The sequence below is a fragment of the Monodelphis domestica genome, chromosome 8 (assembly GCF_027887165.1).
Source record: "Monodelphis domestica isolate mMonDom1 chromosome 8, mMonDom1.pri, whole genome shotgun sequence".
Taxonomy (NCBI): Eukaryota; Metazoa; Chordata; class Mammalia; order Didelphimorphia; family Didelphidae; genus Monodelphis; species Monodelphis domestica.
Window position 1 is genome coordinate 178,735,489 of NC_077234.1, and position 17,186 is coordinate 178,752,674.

Here is a 17,186-nt window from a genome sequence, read left to right on the forward strand (position 1 = left end):
GTATTAAATTATACACATATTGTTTCTTATTGCCATGCATCCATGTCAGTACCTTTTCAGGATTTGAAAGGTTCTCAGGAGTCCCACATACCCTAACCATTGCTCATTCCCTGATTCTGACAAATCCAGGCTTTCTTCTGCTCTAACCAAAAAGCGATCACATCCAGAGTGGGCAGGAAGCTAGGACTGATTCAGGACAGTTAGAGGAAGTATTATTTTCATAAAGAACACTAGGTACTCCAGTCATCCCTCCATCATTTTAGCCCATTTAGTCTGATTAAGTTGATGAGCTGGAATTTTTCACTCCCTTGCCTCAGGCATCTCAGCTTCACTATGTATTGCTTACCTTTTCTATTTTTATAAGCACTCCTATCCAGAGCTTGACACTTGAGTAGTCTATCTATAAAGAAGGCATCATGCTGGCATTGATGTGGTTATCTTGCTGACTAAATGATAGAGGCATTTATCCCAGAGGAAAAAAAAATATTTTTGCTTTGGTTTTTGGTCAGGCTTAGCACCTAAAGAGTTAAGAAAGAAAATAAGAAAACCTGCTCCTCTAAAGAGCTGAATAGAGTGGTTTCCTCCCATATGCATTATTTACTGTACCTGCAGCCTTTGCAGTACTGCCCACCCTCTCCACCCCCATTCAGTGAATCTGTTCTGGATGGTATTTGCAAAATGAAGAGCTATACATCAGTCTTACATGACTGCCAATTGGTTTCCGCAATAATAGCAATTCTAGAGTCTAAGCAAATGTGGCAAATAAGGGTGTCAGTTGTTGTGGTGGGGTTTTTCCTTTCTTTCTCCTTGCCTAATTCCTCTAAAGTGAATTGCAAGACCTCATTGTAGGAGACACCCAATTAACTACAGAGTACATTATAGAAAACTACAAGCCATTCTGCAGAAAAGAGTAGAAATCTTATGTGATAATGATATGTGCTTCCCCTTAAGTTTTGGCAGAACTTCAGCCTGCCTTACGATGCAGTATAACATGATATTGATAAACAGTATAATGTAGTAGCGGAGAAAGTTAATGCAGAAGCTTGTGTTTTTTTAATGCACTATTTGCTTACATGCCAGGTATAATGCCAAAAAGAGGGGGAAGGAAAAGAGGGAAGGCTTCACAAAGAGCTGCTACAACATGGTGAAAGCACTTTTCCTCTCTTGATGGGAATTTTCAACCTTACATTAATTTTGTCAGGGAAAGGTAAAATTAAGTAAGGGACGTGGCAAAATGGGCAAGTCTCAAAAAATCCATTCTAGTACATTTCAGTGTAGCATATACACTGTGAGGTGGGCAGAAGACTTCTTTAGTTTTTAATCGACTCCAACAAGGAAAAGGAAAATGCTGAGTAGGATTTTTGACCACATCCCTTCCAAATGGGCTCTGAAGACAAAAAGATATAACATGAAGTCGTGTTAAAAAGCCCTTTCTTCAAATGGAGCTACTTAGGCATTTGGTTTTCTTTATATCTTCATTCATATTAATATGACTGTCAATTTAAAGGAAGTAAGGGAAGCTTTTTTTCCTAAAGTCTTCACATTTTCATGTTAAATGATTTCCAAATAACCATTTCTTCATAACTCTCTACACAAATTCTACAGATCCAATAGAGCTTCAAGAAGTTAGTGGGTTAATTTTACAATTTAAAAAAGAACAAGAGGCCTTCATATGTATCTATTATTGTAGTATCAAAAGTTCATAAGATATAGAGCTAAAGGTCTCAGTGGTCATTTAGTACAATCCCATCATTTTACAGATCAGGAAACTGAGGCTCAGAGATGTTCCGTGACTTGGCCAAAATCACACAAGTAGTTAATGTCAAAGATGAGAAGGGGACCCAGGTCTTCTCACTCCAGGAATTGATTCCTTTTTCCTAATTGAAATCTTTTGTGTATGGTGACAGGAAAAGAGCAAAGAAATAAACAAAAACCCAGAATAACAAATATATTTGTTAACTAGTAACCTAGAGCGATTTCCCCTCCAAATTCAATCATTGGTATTTGATTTCCTTCTCTATCAATCAGATATTTCCCTGATTGTTTTTCTTTTCCTTACAGGTATAAGGCCTTGGCTGATACATTACCAGGAGAGAAGAAGAAGCTGTCGGCTGAGGAGAAATGTCAGCTTGTGCTTCAGCAGTGTAAATTACAAGGCTGGCAGGTTTGTGACCTACAGGAAACCAAAATATCAGTTTAAGATTTTAAATAAGTGACCTGAGTCATTCTACTGCGGCAAGCCACCAGGGTGTTGTTGGCAAAAACAGATCCCTCTGATGTGTGGGGAATGGGCAAGACCTTAAATGTATTCCTTGGAAATGAAAATGTCGCTTTGATTTACTGATTTTAGCTTACCGTACAGTGCTAAGGGTCATCAGGTAGCTAGCAAAGGGAACTGAAAGGACTCCCTTTTGTATGAGTACAATTAAGCCTGCATAGTTCTACTAACTTTATTGCTAAACACTTTTCGGCATACCACAAAGTTAGCATAGAGGCTAGAAGCAAAGGCCGTGTAAAATTAGCTTTGATTTATTCACTCTGAATCTCACAAATATTCCTTTAAATTGCATCTACATTCTTATTGCTTTTATCTAGACTTTGTACTCAGATTCTGACTTTATTTGTACCTATCTCAGACTGAGAAGGCCATTGACCTTTAGGCCTCACTTGATGGCAAAAGTTTTAAGGAAAGAATTGTTTAACTAAATTCTGGGGTAGGTATGCTAAGAAGCTATATGTAGCATCCTAGGAATAGGAAAGGCATGGGAAATGGAAGTGAACGTGGAAAACTTTCGCTGTACAAGATTAAAATTATTTGAGAAAGAAAAGAGAGAGGGAGGAGCAATGAACAAAATGTCATTAATTAAAATATGAGTTTACTAAAAGCAGATTGGTGTATGTACAATGGAAAGAGAACCAGAATTAGAGAACAGAGAGTCAAATCCTACCAGTAATATTCACGATTTCTGTGACTTTGGGGAAGTCACTAAACTTCTCTTGCCTGTATTTCTTTTATCTGTAAAAATGAAGGATTAGACATGATGAACTCTGACTTCTCTTATAGTCCTAAATTTATGACTTCATTAGAGCCTTCAGCATAATCAGAGAAGAAATAAGCTTTAATACTGCTAGTTTACGCATCTCTAAAGTGCACTTTATAGGGACATCTACTTCACCAGTTGCTAGAAGGATCAAATGAAATATTATATGTAAAGTGCTTTGTCAACCCTAATGCCCTTTAGAAATTTATGCAATTATTATAGTTACATTCTTCTCATTTAAGTTTGATGTACCTCAGTGAGAAATGGTTCTGAAACAAGTGGCTCTCCCACTATTGTTCTTTCATGGAGTGTTTATGGAACTGTTACAGGTAGATAAAATGATTTGTTTTTTGATTATTGGACACAAAATCAATAATTGTATTATTATTGTAGTTAATTAAATAGTTGAAAGTATTATTAATAATAATTTATACTTTAAAAGCTTTGTAAAAGTATTTTAGCAAGGTGGTCCAGTGAATAGAATATTTGCAAATTTTTGCAGATTGGTGGCACAGTTGATAGAAAGCTGGACATCAGGAAGACCTAAGTTCAAATCCATCCTTGTACTTACTGTGTGACTCTGGGCAGGTCATTTAACCTTTGCCAATTTTAGTTTCATTCATCTCTAAAATGGGAATAGTGTCTACCTTCCAGAGTTCTTTTATAATTAAAAATTGAAATAATAATTAAGTGCATTGAAACCTGAAATTGCTTTAGCAATTATTTTTTAAAATTATTTTACTTAAGAAAAAGTAATACCAATGGATGAAGGATGGCAGAAAAAATGTCAATCATCAACATCAAAAATAAATTAAACTACAATTGAAAATGAAATGATTAAAACAAATATCTGGAGAAAATCTAATGCTATTGATAGAAATCTGATGCTCATAATTTCATAGGCATAAAAGACAAATCAGATATCTTCCCCAAAGGAAGGTTTTTGCTTGAAGTTTATAAATGCAAACAATTCCAATCTGGAGGGCTGGTAACACTCAGAAGAAGCACAAGTGAAAGCTAATTGATGAGGAAGAAAAAGAGGACACTTTGAGAAGTGAACTGATCATACCATTCGGTATTGCTGCAGAAGAGGCTGAAGGAGTCTTTGGATAGAGACAAAAATGGAGAAAGGAGATTGATAGTAACACACTAATCTCTCTGTGACACAGAAGCAGGAACGGAGATTTTGAGTACAGATGAGTAATAGTTTAATTGTCTGTGCCACCTAATGCTTTTTTTCGTTATCTTTTTGTGACTAATCATGGAATCTGAACCTTAAATAACAGTCTGAAGGAGGACGCTCACACAGTCAGTAGTTGTCATGGATGCACAGCCCTACCAGAGGAATGTATAAAAAAGGAAAGCCAAAGGGAGGAATTACTAACATCGCGTGATGTCAGCTAACAAAGCTGGGTGGGGCGGGGGGAGGTGGAGGAAGAGGATGTCAGTGCTATGAACAGAATCACAATCAAGAGGTGGGATTCTAATAAAGAACCTTTTTCGCCAACTCGGGAGCTAGCAATGATTCTTTCCACTGAATCACTGCTGGAATCAAAAGAGTCATTTGAGAGGAACTCGTGAATAAGTTAAAGCTGAGACCGCCTCCTTGCTACTTCCTTCCACGCTCGCTCTCTCACCCTTCAAACAAGCCTCTCTCGGCCCTGCCCCCATTCCCAGGCGAGAGAATACTCGCAGAAAGGTGTAGTTTTTAACCAACACAAATGAAGTTTGACATTGAGAAGGCAGGAAAACCTGAAATAGCTTCTCCTCTGAGAAGATGTCAGGCAGTATAGTCAATGGCGGAGCACTTACAGAATCACTCTGGAAGCATTCTGTGAAGTGCCGAACTCAGAGCCAGAGTGCAACTGGAGGGGCCGGAGAATAGCATTACCATTCTAGATCTCTCTCTGCCGGTGACTCCCTTACCTGGAATCAATCGCCTCTAAGGCCGGCATTGGATCCAAGTTGGAGTCAGTGCTTTGCAAAAGAGACTCCAGATCAGACACGGAAAATGCCAACTTCATCTCATTGATCCTTGCCAGTTTCTGATTTGCCGGCTAGTTTCATTCTGAACATCGGAAAGCATGAAAACCCCAGCAGGGACGAACCCATTGCCAGGCACTTTTTCCTTACTCTTTTGGTTCCATTAGATGGATAGCTTCTTGTGCAAAGGAGCTCCCTTTTGCCTCTTTTTGTATGTGGACATTGGCCAACTTGTTCCTTCCATACAAAAGTCACTGTGGACCAAGTGCCAGGCCTGGGGTCAGGAGGGCCTGAGCTCAAATATGTCCTGGGACATTTACTCACTGTGGGACCCTCCGCAGGTCACTTAAACCTGGTGGCCTTCGTTGCACATTTAGAAAATGAGCTGGACAAGGAAATCGCAAACCACTCTAGTATCTTGGCCAAGAAGACCCCAGATGGAGCGCCAGAGAGTCAAATACCCCTGAAACGACTAAACAGCAGCCACCACAAATGCCTGGAATGCTCTTCCTCCTCAGCAATACCTTTTAGTTATCCTGTCTCCCTTCAAGTCCCAAAATCCCCTGGATGGAGGCCTTCCCTCCTTCTCTCACCTGCTTGCATGTTCCATTCTGATACAACCTCCTAAATAATCTGTTTTCCGTGCATTTACTTACTTACAGTCGGCTCTCTTTGAATAGGAGATCCTGGAGGACAGGGAGAGTATTTTTGCTTTTCTTCGTATCTTTGGCACAGTGCCTGAAACATAGAAAGCAAATAATAAACCTTTTGGTGGATGGAAAAGCCTTCTTCCCTCAACTGCATTGTAAACTTGATCTCTACCTTCACTGGACACAGGAGTTTGAGCTGCATGAATCTCATTCACTTCCTTAGACATTCGCAGTCCTGAAGGCGACTGCTGAGTTTTTAGGATTTCTTACCATTGGTGACAGAGAATGATGGTATCTTCATGTCTCAGCAGTATTGTGGGGAGTTGAGAGAATCTGTCACAATATGGGAAGCCTCCCACCTAGATGCTGAGAAGAAATAGCCAGTGGGGAGCGGGAAGAGATGAGCCCCAGGTCAACCTCAGCTCCAGGTTGTCTTCCATCAGATTCCCCACTTTCTTTGCCCGAAAAACCTCTTGTGATGAAGGGGATGAAGGATACTGAATTTTCTGAGAGCATCCTAGAAGCATTCCCAGGACAAGTGACAATAACAAATGCATGGGGAGGGTAGGACAGATTAGATGACTCCACCTTCAGGATTTTTCAGCCTTCTCCATCGTGCCCTTTTTGACCACTCTCCTTACTCCATTTTCATCTTCCTTTTGTGGGTGGTTTTCCCTTATTATATTGAAAGTTCCTTGAGGAAAAGAACTATTTTTTCCTTTTTTGTATTTGTATCCCTAGCTTAGTGTATTGCCTGTTGAATGGCAGACACTTAATGAATGTATATTAACTGACAGATTAATTCAGTGCTTTTTAAACAGAAAAGTTACACTACATTTATGAAGATCATCTTGGAGATTACAGCTAAAGGCCTTCTAGGAATTGAGATTTCATTCTTTGTCAATTAGAGTCAAACTTGAGTTTACTTTGCCCTGCACTCGGTATGTCCCTACAGGTACAGGAGGAAACTATGGCAAAGACCTTTTTGGAATTGTTTGGTCACCATTGGTCAGCTTCTCTTATCATTATCACTTAACATCATCAAGTCATCCAGCCATAATTAGCTTTTAGACAATGTAATTTGCTATGGTGTCATCATGAAACTCAGAACCTCTTGCTCACCCCCTGGGGTCTGAGTGGAGATCTAGTCAAAAGAACTATGGAGATCTAAATGGGAGGCGTAGTCACCCTAGGAATGTCTTCATTTAGGTCAAAGCGTTTTGTACCCTGCATTTCCTCTTTGTAAAAAAGGAATGTGTGGCTTAACATCAGGGCTTCTATTTAATACCTTAAAAACAGATCTAGGGTCTAACAAGTACTAAACAAATTTTGAGCTCATTGGACATGTGTGAATTTGGGCCAGTTCTTAAACCTTGCTAAATCTCAGTATCCTAATCTGCAAAACAGACAAGGTGGCTTCCAAGGTGCATTCCAGACTTAATATATATAATATATAATAAATACTAAAAACCTCTCGTGTATGTCTTTTCCTATATGCTATTTTCCTTTAACAGCAGCCTACCCACTCCACCCCCCAAAAGCATTTTTATAAAATTCTAGAGTATTGGATATTCTTGTGCATTCACTTCAGGGATCAACTCAGGAAAAGAATGATTAGTAAAGGTACTTTTCATTACTAAACTAAAATACTTCAGATAGACTATGATTTTGATAGCACTTTTGAAGTGAATTATTTTAATTTAGAAATTTATCCTACTTTTAAAAATCCTATATAAATTTTCTACAAATTCATAAGAAAATCATTTGCATTTTGAGAAAAAATATTTGAAAATTTTGTTGGTCTCATCATTACTATATAATTTTACAATATGCTGATTTGTGTGTATATGCATATGTATTATTATTTGAATTAAAATTATAAAGCTAAAATTAACCTCCAAAGATCTTCTATTTCTTTAGCCTTCAATTGGGTCTCCAGCTAAATCATTCTAAGATGAAATGCATGCTTACAAATTTAGTGTGATTTTTTAAAAGTTTAAATGTCATCTTAGGTTGTGTGGAAAGTTAGAGTACCAGATGTGAAGTCATTGGACCAGGGCTTAAATCCTGATTCTGCCACGTGTGACGTTGACCAGATCACTTCATGTTTCTGGGCCTCAATTGCTTTATCTGTGATGAGTTAGATTAAACAAATCACTTATTAAGCTTTGTGCCAGGCACTGAACTAAGCCTTCAGTTAGGTATTAGATTACAAATAAAAACAAAAAGCAGCACAACCCTTCCCCAAGAAGAATGTACAGCTGAGTAGAAAAGAAAATATATAAAAGTGAGGTGAAAATTGGAGTTTAAGCTGGCATGGAGGCTTCCATAATGGAAATTCAAGGAAGAACTCATCACTTAGAGTAGGAGACTAGAGAGAGAAACATTACCAGAGTGAGGATGTCTAGTAGGGCAAAGTTATTTGGAATAGGTGATGTCTAGTATCTTTTCAAGGACAAATTTCTGAATGAATGAATGAAATGAAACTTGTTTTATAAGTATTTAATAAGAAAAATCATCTTGATTATTTAGTTTTAAGTGTCTCAACCTATCCTTATGATACTTTTGGAATTGATTCTCTTATGTTCACATTGATATAGAGAAAAAATATTCCTCTAATTTATATGGAGGCCAAATGAACATATGTGTTTGCTTTAAAGTCTGAAAATTATATTGAATGATTGCTACACTAAAACTATGTTGAATTATTTTAGCACTAACAAGGGTTTGCCATGAAAACTGTTATAACACATTGCATGTTCCATACCCCAAACTGTAACTTTTTAAAGCAACCTTCCATTCTCTTCCAGATGACCTGCACTAGAAATAAAAAAAAAAATAGCTATGTCTATTCAAAGACTCAGGAGCCCTTTTTGACAAATATGACATTATTCAAAGAAAATTATATTTGTGTACTGTCAGAGATGGTAAGGTTTAGAGATCGTGAATAATTCTTGTCAATAGGTAATGGGCAAATGATTTATACTTTAAAAGGAGCAAGGAGAAAAAAAAATTCCCAGTCCTGTTTTTTTTTTTTTTTTAATTTTTCAATTGTGTAATTCTGAAAGGGAGATCCATATTTTTTTTTCCTTAAAGTTTTGGTGTTCATCAGACTTAAAATTCTACTTGTGGCTGAGACTAAGTAACCTGTATAACAATAACACTGGGGGAAAAAAACCCTCTGCAAATGTAAAAACTTAATGAATGCCAGAATTCTACTGGTATTGATTATATAACCCTGTCTTTATAAGTGTAAACCTGGTTGAATTCAGACTGTCAGATATATTGAATATGACCAAGTGTATTTAGTTAAACTGCTAACTAATAAGTATTTATTAATCAGATGTTTTCAAAAGAATCAACTATTTTAATAAATCCATTTCTCAGTTAATTTGGGTGATGAATTATCTTCCACTGTAAGGTAATTATGCCTGAATAACAGCCTTAAAAATAATTCTGCCTTCATCTACCATTTATACCTATATTGCTTTGAACATTGTCATTTATGTAAATGAAAATCGTAATTAATTATAATATAATATAATATAATATAATGTAATGTAATGTAATGTAATATAATATAATATAATATAATATAATGTAATGTAATGTAATATAATATAATATAATATAATATAATATAATATAATATAATATAATATAATATAATATAATATAATATAATATAATATAATATAATATAATATAATATAATATAATATAATATAATATAATATAATATAATATAATATAATATAATATAATATAATATAATATAATATAATATAATATAATATAATATAATATAATAATGTTAATATAAGACAAGAAAATTAGGTGTAGGATTTTTTTTACATATCAGGTATGAATTAGCTCATTATTGGGTGGCCAACATGGAAACAAAGGGATATCTAGAGTATAAGAAGGAAAAAAGGGGTCTTGAAGTTTTTTTCCGCATTTTAAATATAGATAAAAATGGATGAGTTTATTTTACCTTTAAGTAGAAATTTATAAGATCTCTCTTTTTCTCTGGTGAAGAATAATATTAGAACCTGGTATCTCAAAATTATATTATCCTAATTGTAAGATGTGGTCATTGAAGGCTAGACTTGAATTTTAGAGTTTGGAATGTAACCTTAGAGATACTATAATTTACCTTCATTAATGCAAAATGATTAAGGGATTATATATATATATGTATTTATACACATATACATACTTGTGTTGCTTGTTTCTATTTACCAGTTATTTCTCTGGAGGTGAATTCTATTCTTCAAACAGTATTTCTATTGCTGTGTAGAATGTTTTCTTGGTTCTGCTTGTTTCAATCTTAATAATTTTATGTAAGTCTTAACATGTTTTTTCAATTAACATCCTTGCCATTTTTTATGACACAGCAGTTTTCCATCACTCTCATATGCCATGACTTGTTTAGCCATTCATTAACTGAAGGAGGGAAGGCTATATCTTGGAATTTTAATGTAACAAACAATTAAATTTAAGGATTTTTAAAAATTAAATTTAGGAGGTCATGTGACTAAAGCTGGCACTAGAATGCAGGTTTTCTGTTTGACAATCTAGTATGTATAGTCCTTTGACTTAAAAAAAAATAGAACTCTTAATGTTACTATTTAAAGATTTTTTAAAAGTTTCCTCCTAACAACTGTTTGTGGCAGGTTATTAACACCCTCAGTTTTTAGATATAGAAGATGAAGTTCTGACTTTCTTCTGGTCATCAAGTAATTGTTTGAGCCAGAACTCGAACTAGATCTCTTGATAACAAATCTAAAACTATAACCCATATAATAAATGAATACTGAGTAATTGAAAAAAGTTTTTTAAAAATTCACTTCAAAAGCAAGACCCAGCTTAATGCTAGCTATACAGTCTTCCTAGACCTTAGACTCACTAAGGATCACCATTTTATAAAAGCGAAGGACCTTAAAGGTCATTTAATCAAACTCGCACATTTTGAAGGTTAGGAAACTGAGGTCTAAAGAGGCCAAAGTGACTTTCTAAAAATCAGCCCCAGAGAAAATCTCAGAGCCAGTATTTTAACTCAGGCCTCTGACTCCAAATGCATCTCTGAAAAAAAAATATTTTAAAAAATCATCATCATCTCCTTTATAAATAGTTTTGAAGGAGACTTCAGGGTTCTGGATTATATAAATCTAAAAGGCATATTTTCTGAGGGATATTCTCTGATGGTGAGTGCTGAGAAATGCAAGATTAGCATTTCTCATGCACAAATGAACCTAGTAGGATGAAAGATTTATTATTGCAAAGATCTTAGAGTAGTATAGAAAAGAGAGTGAAAAGGAGAATGAAAATATTAAAAGTTTTTAAAGTTCTTTTCTTACCACTTTCAAGATAAGACAATTGTTTTAGGGCTGTTAGTTCTTATTAGTATAATAAATTAATAGTTTATGGTCTTTTGTTTTATCACTGAAGTAACACTTCAACCTTTTTTTTTTAAACCCTTACCTTCCATCTTGGAGTCGATACTGTGTATTGGCTCCAAGGCAGAAGAGTGGTAAGGGCTAGGCAATGGGGGTCAAGTGACTTGCCCAGGGTCACAGAGCTGGGAAGTGTCTGAGGCCAGATTTGAACCCTGGACCTCCCATCTCTCGGCCTGGCTCTCAATTCACTGAGCTACCCGACTGTTCCTCGACCTTTCTTCATAAATTAATGAAAGTTACAAACTAGAAAATAGACTATAAAAATCATTGGCTGTCATGTATTCTCTTCTCTTTCTCTGCAACTGCTGATGTTGGAAATATTTAAGCATTAGGAATCTAGGATTGTCTGGAGATGCAATGTACATTCTAATCAGTGGTTTTATTTGGAGAAGAAAAGAAGCATATATAACTTTGGTCTTCCTTGAAAATTCAGGAACATGTTGAGACTTCAGTATATGAAAGTCACACATGTGAAACTCCTAAAAGAAATGATGACATTCCTTTTGCTTCTTTTTGTACAACTAACATTTTTTGGTCAACCAGCAAAGTCAGGTATGATGCTTCAGTCATACAGCCTATCAGCTTCCTTCCACATCCCACTTCTCTCAGTCACATTGTAGCCTTGTCAGAACTCCAAGCGATGGAATGTAGCCCTGCCAGCAAGAACAATGTAGTGAAGGGTCCACCAGATGCAGCATGCAGCAAACTCCGATTGATGCATCATCCAAAGATCCAGAAGTTAAATCTTAAGAATTTTTCTGCACTCCACTTTTATGAAAAAGGGACAGATAATACGTAATCAAGGCTATTTAGAACAGATGCTTAAAGGAACGTGCAGCACTCCACACAGTGCCTTCTCCCTTCCACACGAAGCATGGCAAGGAGAGCTGGTGCTGGCGAGCCAGCCCTGTGGAGGAGAGACAACACGAGGCCATTGGGTTCAAAACCTAGTTACACTATTTACCAGTTTCGTGACCTTTAAGCCCTTGGCCCACTCAGTCTATTTTTCTTCATCTGCAAAATGAGAAATTTAGACCATAGAGACCCTCAGTAACCCTCCAAGACTTTCTCTGGTGAGTCAATGATCATTATCTACAAAAATGTATGGAGTGTGCTACATGCGAACCTCTTTCCTATATACTGGAGACAAAATGAAGAGTGGCATGGCTCCTGCCCTTTAGAGCCTGTGAATAATTCTGGGGAAATGCAACGTACACAAGGATAAATCATATTATAAGGGCAGCATCGAGAATAGCTAGCATTTATAGAGTAACATGTTACTGATATAGCGAGTTAAAGGCAGCATATTAATAGCTAGAATTTGTATTATTTCATTTTATCCTCATAGTAACCCCAGAAGGTAAGTTCTATGATTATCTCCATTGTATAAATGAGGTACCTGAGGCTGAAAGAGGTTAAGTAGCATGCCTACGATAGGTCTTTCTGACTCAGGGTTTAGTGCTCCATCCATTATGTTTACTTAGGTGCCTTTAAATAGACACTGAATGTTACAAGAGTTGAGAGGAAGGTAATGATTTCTGGGAACCAGAGTAGGCATGAAAGCCATCTTAGAAGAATTAGTACTGAAGCTGGATCTTCAGCTGTCGGGGGCAGAGGAGAGGCAAGGAGGAAACATGGATCTGCCTCCAAATGTCAGAAAATGCTTATCAAAAATTGTATCAACATGTTAAAAAAAGAGAAAGAAACTGAGCCTTTACAGGAAGACAGGCTTTGGCGACATGCCAGGTGGGGAGTCCGGTGTGCATCTGTGGAAGGATGGAAAGAGCCCATGATCCATGTAGGCGACGCGGAGACCTAAGTCGAGGTCAGATCTTAGAGGACCTCAGCTGTCCTGCTGGATACTATCAGGAGGCACCAGAAGACCCAAAATACCTCTCGAAATAGCAAAGAAAGATTTGATTAGATTCAGGCACTTTTAGTTGTGCTTATGGTGATCCCATCCTTGGAATGCTGTTCATTCAAGAAATATTGATTAAGCACCTGCACACCAGGTCATCTTATTTTCTGGGGATACGAAGACAAAAATTAAAGGATTCTTGCCCCACCAAAGAACTGCTCTACGGCCAGAAAACAGAGTTCTGCGTGAAATAAATAAGAATCCAAATGTTTATTCATATAATTTATAGTACAAGGCACTTGGCTTAGGAAGGTCATGATGGTGGTAATCCCCTCATTTCCCAGTTGAGTAAAGGAAGGACCAGTTATTGAATGTTTTATGCCTTTGTGGGGGACAGAGTTTAGGGGTCAGGGAGCTGGACTCGTGATTTCATGTTGCCGTCTCCTGCATGGAGGTTCCCTTCGCCTAGGCAGAGCAGCAATTTTTCTGTAACTTAAATGTTTTCAGAGTTGCAGGAGGCCTAAGAAGCTAAGAGCCTGGCCCAGGGTTACAGAGTACGTGCTAGATGAAAGAGTTGAATCCAGCTTTTCCCTACTCCAAATATAGCCTTCTCTAGATTAAGAGACGCCACCCAAGAATGGGGCTCAAACCAAAGCGTCTCAGTGCCAATCCAGGGCCCTTCCCAGGGTACAACTCTGAGAGAATATTGGGAACAAATGGAATTAGTTCTTAATTTGGCTACGCCAAGGAGCAAATTAGTGAGCACTTTTGCATTACAACATCATTCTGGAATATTCTGACTTTATTAAGCGACGTATGGAGTCCCGAAGAAAGGAAAAGGCATTGCCCTTCATGGAACTGATGATGAGGAAGAAGCAGCACCGAGGGAATAAGTAGATATCAGAAATAATGAAAACAAGCACCCCTGGCTCACCCACACACAGACAAGCAGCAAACTCTAGTAGACCCTTAATTACATTCAGGATCAAATAGAAAACCATCCATTTGATATTTACAGCCTTTCACACACCGGACTTTTCCTATCACTGTGGTCTTCCTGCCCTTTACTTCCTCCTGCTTATTCCATGCTGGAGCAGAACTGGCTGTTCTGTGCAAGTGATGCTCCTCCCAGCTGGGCCTTTTGGGCGGTGTCCCCTCATGAATGGAACACTCTCTTCTCACCTCTGTTTCCTGGCAGCCTCAGTAGGCTTCCTTCAAGACTCAGCTCAGATCACACCTTCTGTAAGAAGTCTTGGCTAGTCTTGTTTATTGTTAATCGCCTTCCCTCTGAAATTACTTCCCTGGTGCACACACTCACACACACTCACTTACACACTCACACACACTCACACACACTCACTCACACACTCACACACACTCACTCACACACACTCCCTCCCTCCCTCCCTCTGAAATTACTTCCCTGGTGCACACACTCACACACACACACTCACACTCGCTCACACACACACTCACACACACACACACAATATATATGCCTTCCTTTTGCATGTTGTCTCCTGCATTAAAATGTAAATCCCTTAAGGGCATGAACATTTTGCTTTCTTTCTATCCTCAGGGCTTAGCACAGGGCCTGGGGGATAACTTAGTCTAAAGTAAATGGGAGTTGACTGACTGACAGTTTGAGTAATAAGGAAAGTAGAGAGATTGAATTACTTTGTAATTATTGAAAAAATCTAGAGACAAATGACCAAATAGTACTCGTATTTTTAAAAGATAATTGCTCAGAAAGTACAATTTTAAGCGATATCATTTTGAAAGAAAAGCTGACTTTTAATACACTGACAGTATAAATTACAATAAATTATTTCAGGCTACTCATGCTCATACATGCCATAGAAAAGCCTATGTTATTCATATGGATGCATATAAACAATTAGAGTGTTTAGGGCAATGAGGGCCACTTATCCAGTTTGTATCAGAAGCAAGAATTAAACCTTTGGGGGCAGCTGGGTTACTCAGTGGGTAGAGACAGGAGGTCCTGGGTTCAGATGTGACCCAAGTTACTTCCCAGCTGTGTGACCCTGGGCAAGTCACTTAACCCCCATTGCCTAGCCCTTACCACTCTTTTACCTTGGAACCACTACATAGTATTGGTACAGGTTTAAAAAAAAAAAGGAATTAAACCTTTGACTTCTTGCCTCAAGACATCTGTACATAGTACATAGTACTGCCTAACATATTATTCATAAGTTCAAATTAGGAATGCTAATGTTCTTACTTCATCCATTCTATCCTTGAGGTGGGTTTTAATTATTGCCCAGTTACAGAAAATCAGAAATTGGAAATTAAGGATGTTTCTAAAAGCAACTTCAGTAAAGGCAGTTTTTAATATGCTTTTGAGCCCGTGGTAGATCAACTATATTTTTAATTCATGGAGCTTCCACTTCATTGTGGAGGAACATATTCTTTTTCATAAATTCACTTTGTCTTATAGATATGCTTGGTCCAGTGAAATAATATCCACAATGGCCTAAGAGGCACCAAATGAGGAATCCAGTAGCATGCTGCATGAGTACTCTGTCAATTTCCCTCCCTTGGTCGTACTATTCGAGATAAGAGGGCTTCATTTTTTAGCCCACAATTATAATATTTAATTTAATACAAGCCACTTTCTTTGAATACTACACTAGGCATTTGTGTATGCAATTATCTTAACTATTTTGAATTCACACTTCAGGAGCGCCTAGACTATTGACATGAAACAGAACTTCTGGCTTAAAGTACAATTCTCTTTCAAGAATTCTAGAGAAAGAATATTCAGTTAAAGAAATAGAATATTCACAATGATTAAATAAAGCAATGAAAATGCAAGATGTTGAGACACCTGATACAAAGATTTATATAAAACAACATAATATTTAGAAAATAATCATCTTCCCCTGACAAACTTATAGTCAAAAAGGAATGAAGAGGGGGGAAAAGATAATTCTGTAGGTAAGATAGGGAATTTTGGTAAATTGATTGTTTTCTATATGTTTGCTTTAAAAAAAATAAGAAAAAAGTCAGATGGAGGTTTCTCCAGAAGAGCTGAGGTGGGCTATCTCAAATAAAACAAACATTAATGAAGGGCCTACTGTGTGCCCAGTACTATACTAAATTCTGAATGGTTATGAGGAATGGGGAAAAACATAAGGGGAGGACTAGATAAAGATAAAGAATACATTAACCTGCAGATAAAATCTAAAAGGCCACCTTGGCAAGCAGCATAAACTATTTGTAGACTAGATAGCAATAGGCATTTGTTCTTCACAAAAGAAAGAAAATGAAGTGTTTTTAAGGAGCAGTGTGACATTGTCAGATCAGCATGAAAGAAAACAAATATAGCAGGAAAGAGCTCTGTATATACCAAAGAGTAACAACACATAGTCAAAATGAGCTTGTCATCCATACCCTGATTTATAAAATACTGTTTTATTTAACCAGACACAGATTGACACGGGTAGACATTTTTCACAAACTTGCCTATTTTTCTCATGTCAAAATTATATTGAACAAATATGAATTTGCATTTGGCCATCCACAATAGGAAAATCACATTGAATGACCTGCTTTTAAAAGGGAGGTATTGATAAAAGAATTACCCTAAGTCATCACAAGGACATTGTCTTTACAAAAGTGAGCTACATTATTAATAATGGAATAAAGAACATGCTTCTTTCCTCTTAAACTACTTGAAGCCCCCCATTAACATGTTTCTAATTAAAATTTATTTTACTGAATGTAGATCACACCAATCACTATTACCCTAAAATTTTCATTCTTGTGAGATTCTTTATAAAGGCAACATAATGTCTAAAACAATATTTTTACATTTTCATTCAAATGTATGAATGGTGACTATATTATAAATATTAGGCATTTTGAAAAACAGAAAAGAAAGAAGAATATTAAGGTGGTCTCTGCTTTCAATCTGATTAAATACTAGTTAGCAAGAGCTATAATGAGCAAAAGATGAAATGACTGAGGAAACAAAGATTTTCCCTTCTGAGCACATCAGTTTATTAAGCAATGCATGCCAATTGCCTAACAAATTGGGACCATTTCATCCCTAATTCAGGGGAGACAGACATTTATACATTAAGAAAAATTAATCAAATAAGACCAACTAATTAAAGAGAAATAATACACCATTAAATAATTTGATTTCTAATTGGATGAAATATTAGACTTT

At 36.7% G+C, this 17,186-nt stretch overlaps 1 protein-coding gene across 1 annotated transcript in view; it reads left to right on the forward strand.

Annotated features, from left to right (window-relative positions):
- Positions 1 to 17,186, forward strand: part of MYO16 (myosin XVI) — a 727,392-nt gene that overhangs the window by 592,231 nt on the left and 117,975 nt on the right. The window contains exon 28 of the mRNA XM_001375684.5: positions 2,062 to 2,164. Coding sequence (XP_001375721.4) covers positions 2,062 to 2,164 — 103 coding nt within the window. The remainder of the gene's footprint in view (positions 1 to 2,061; positions 2,165 to 17,186) is intronic.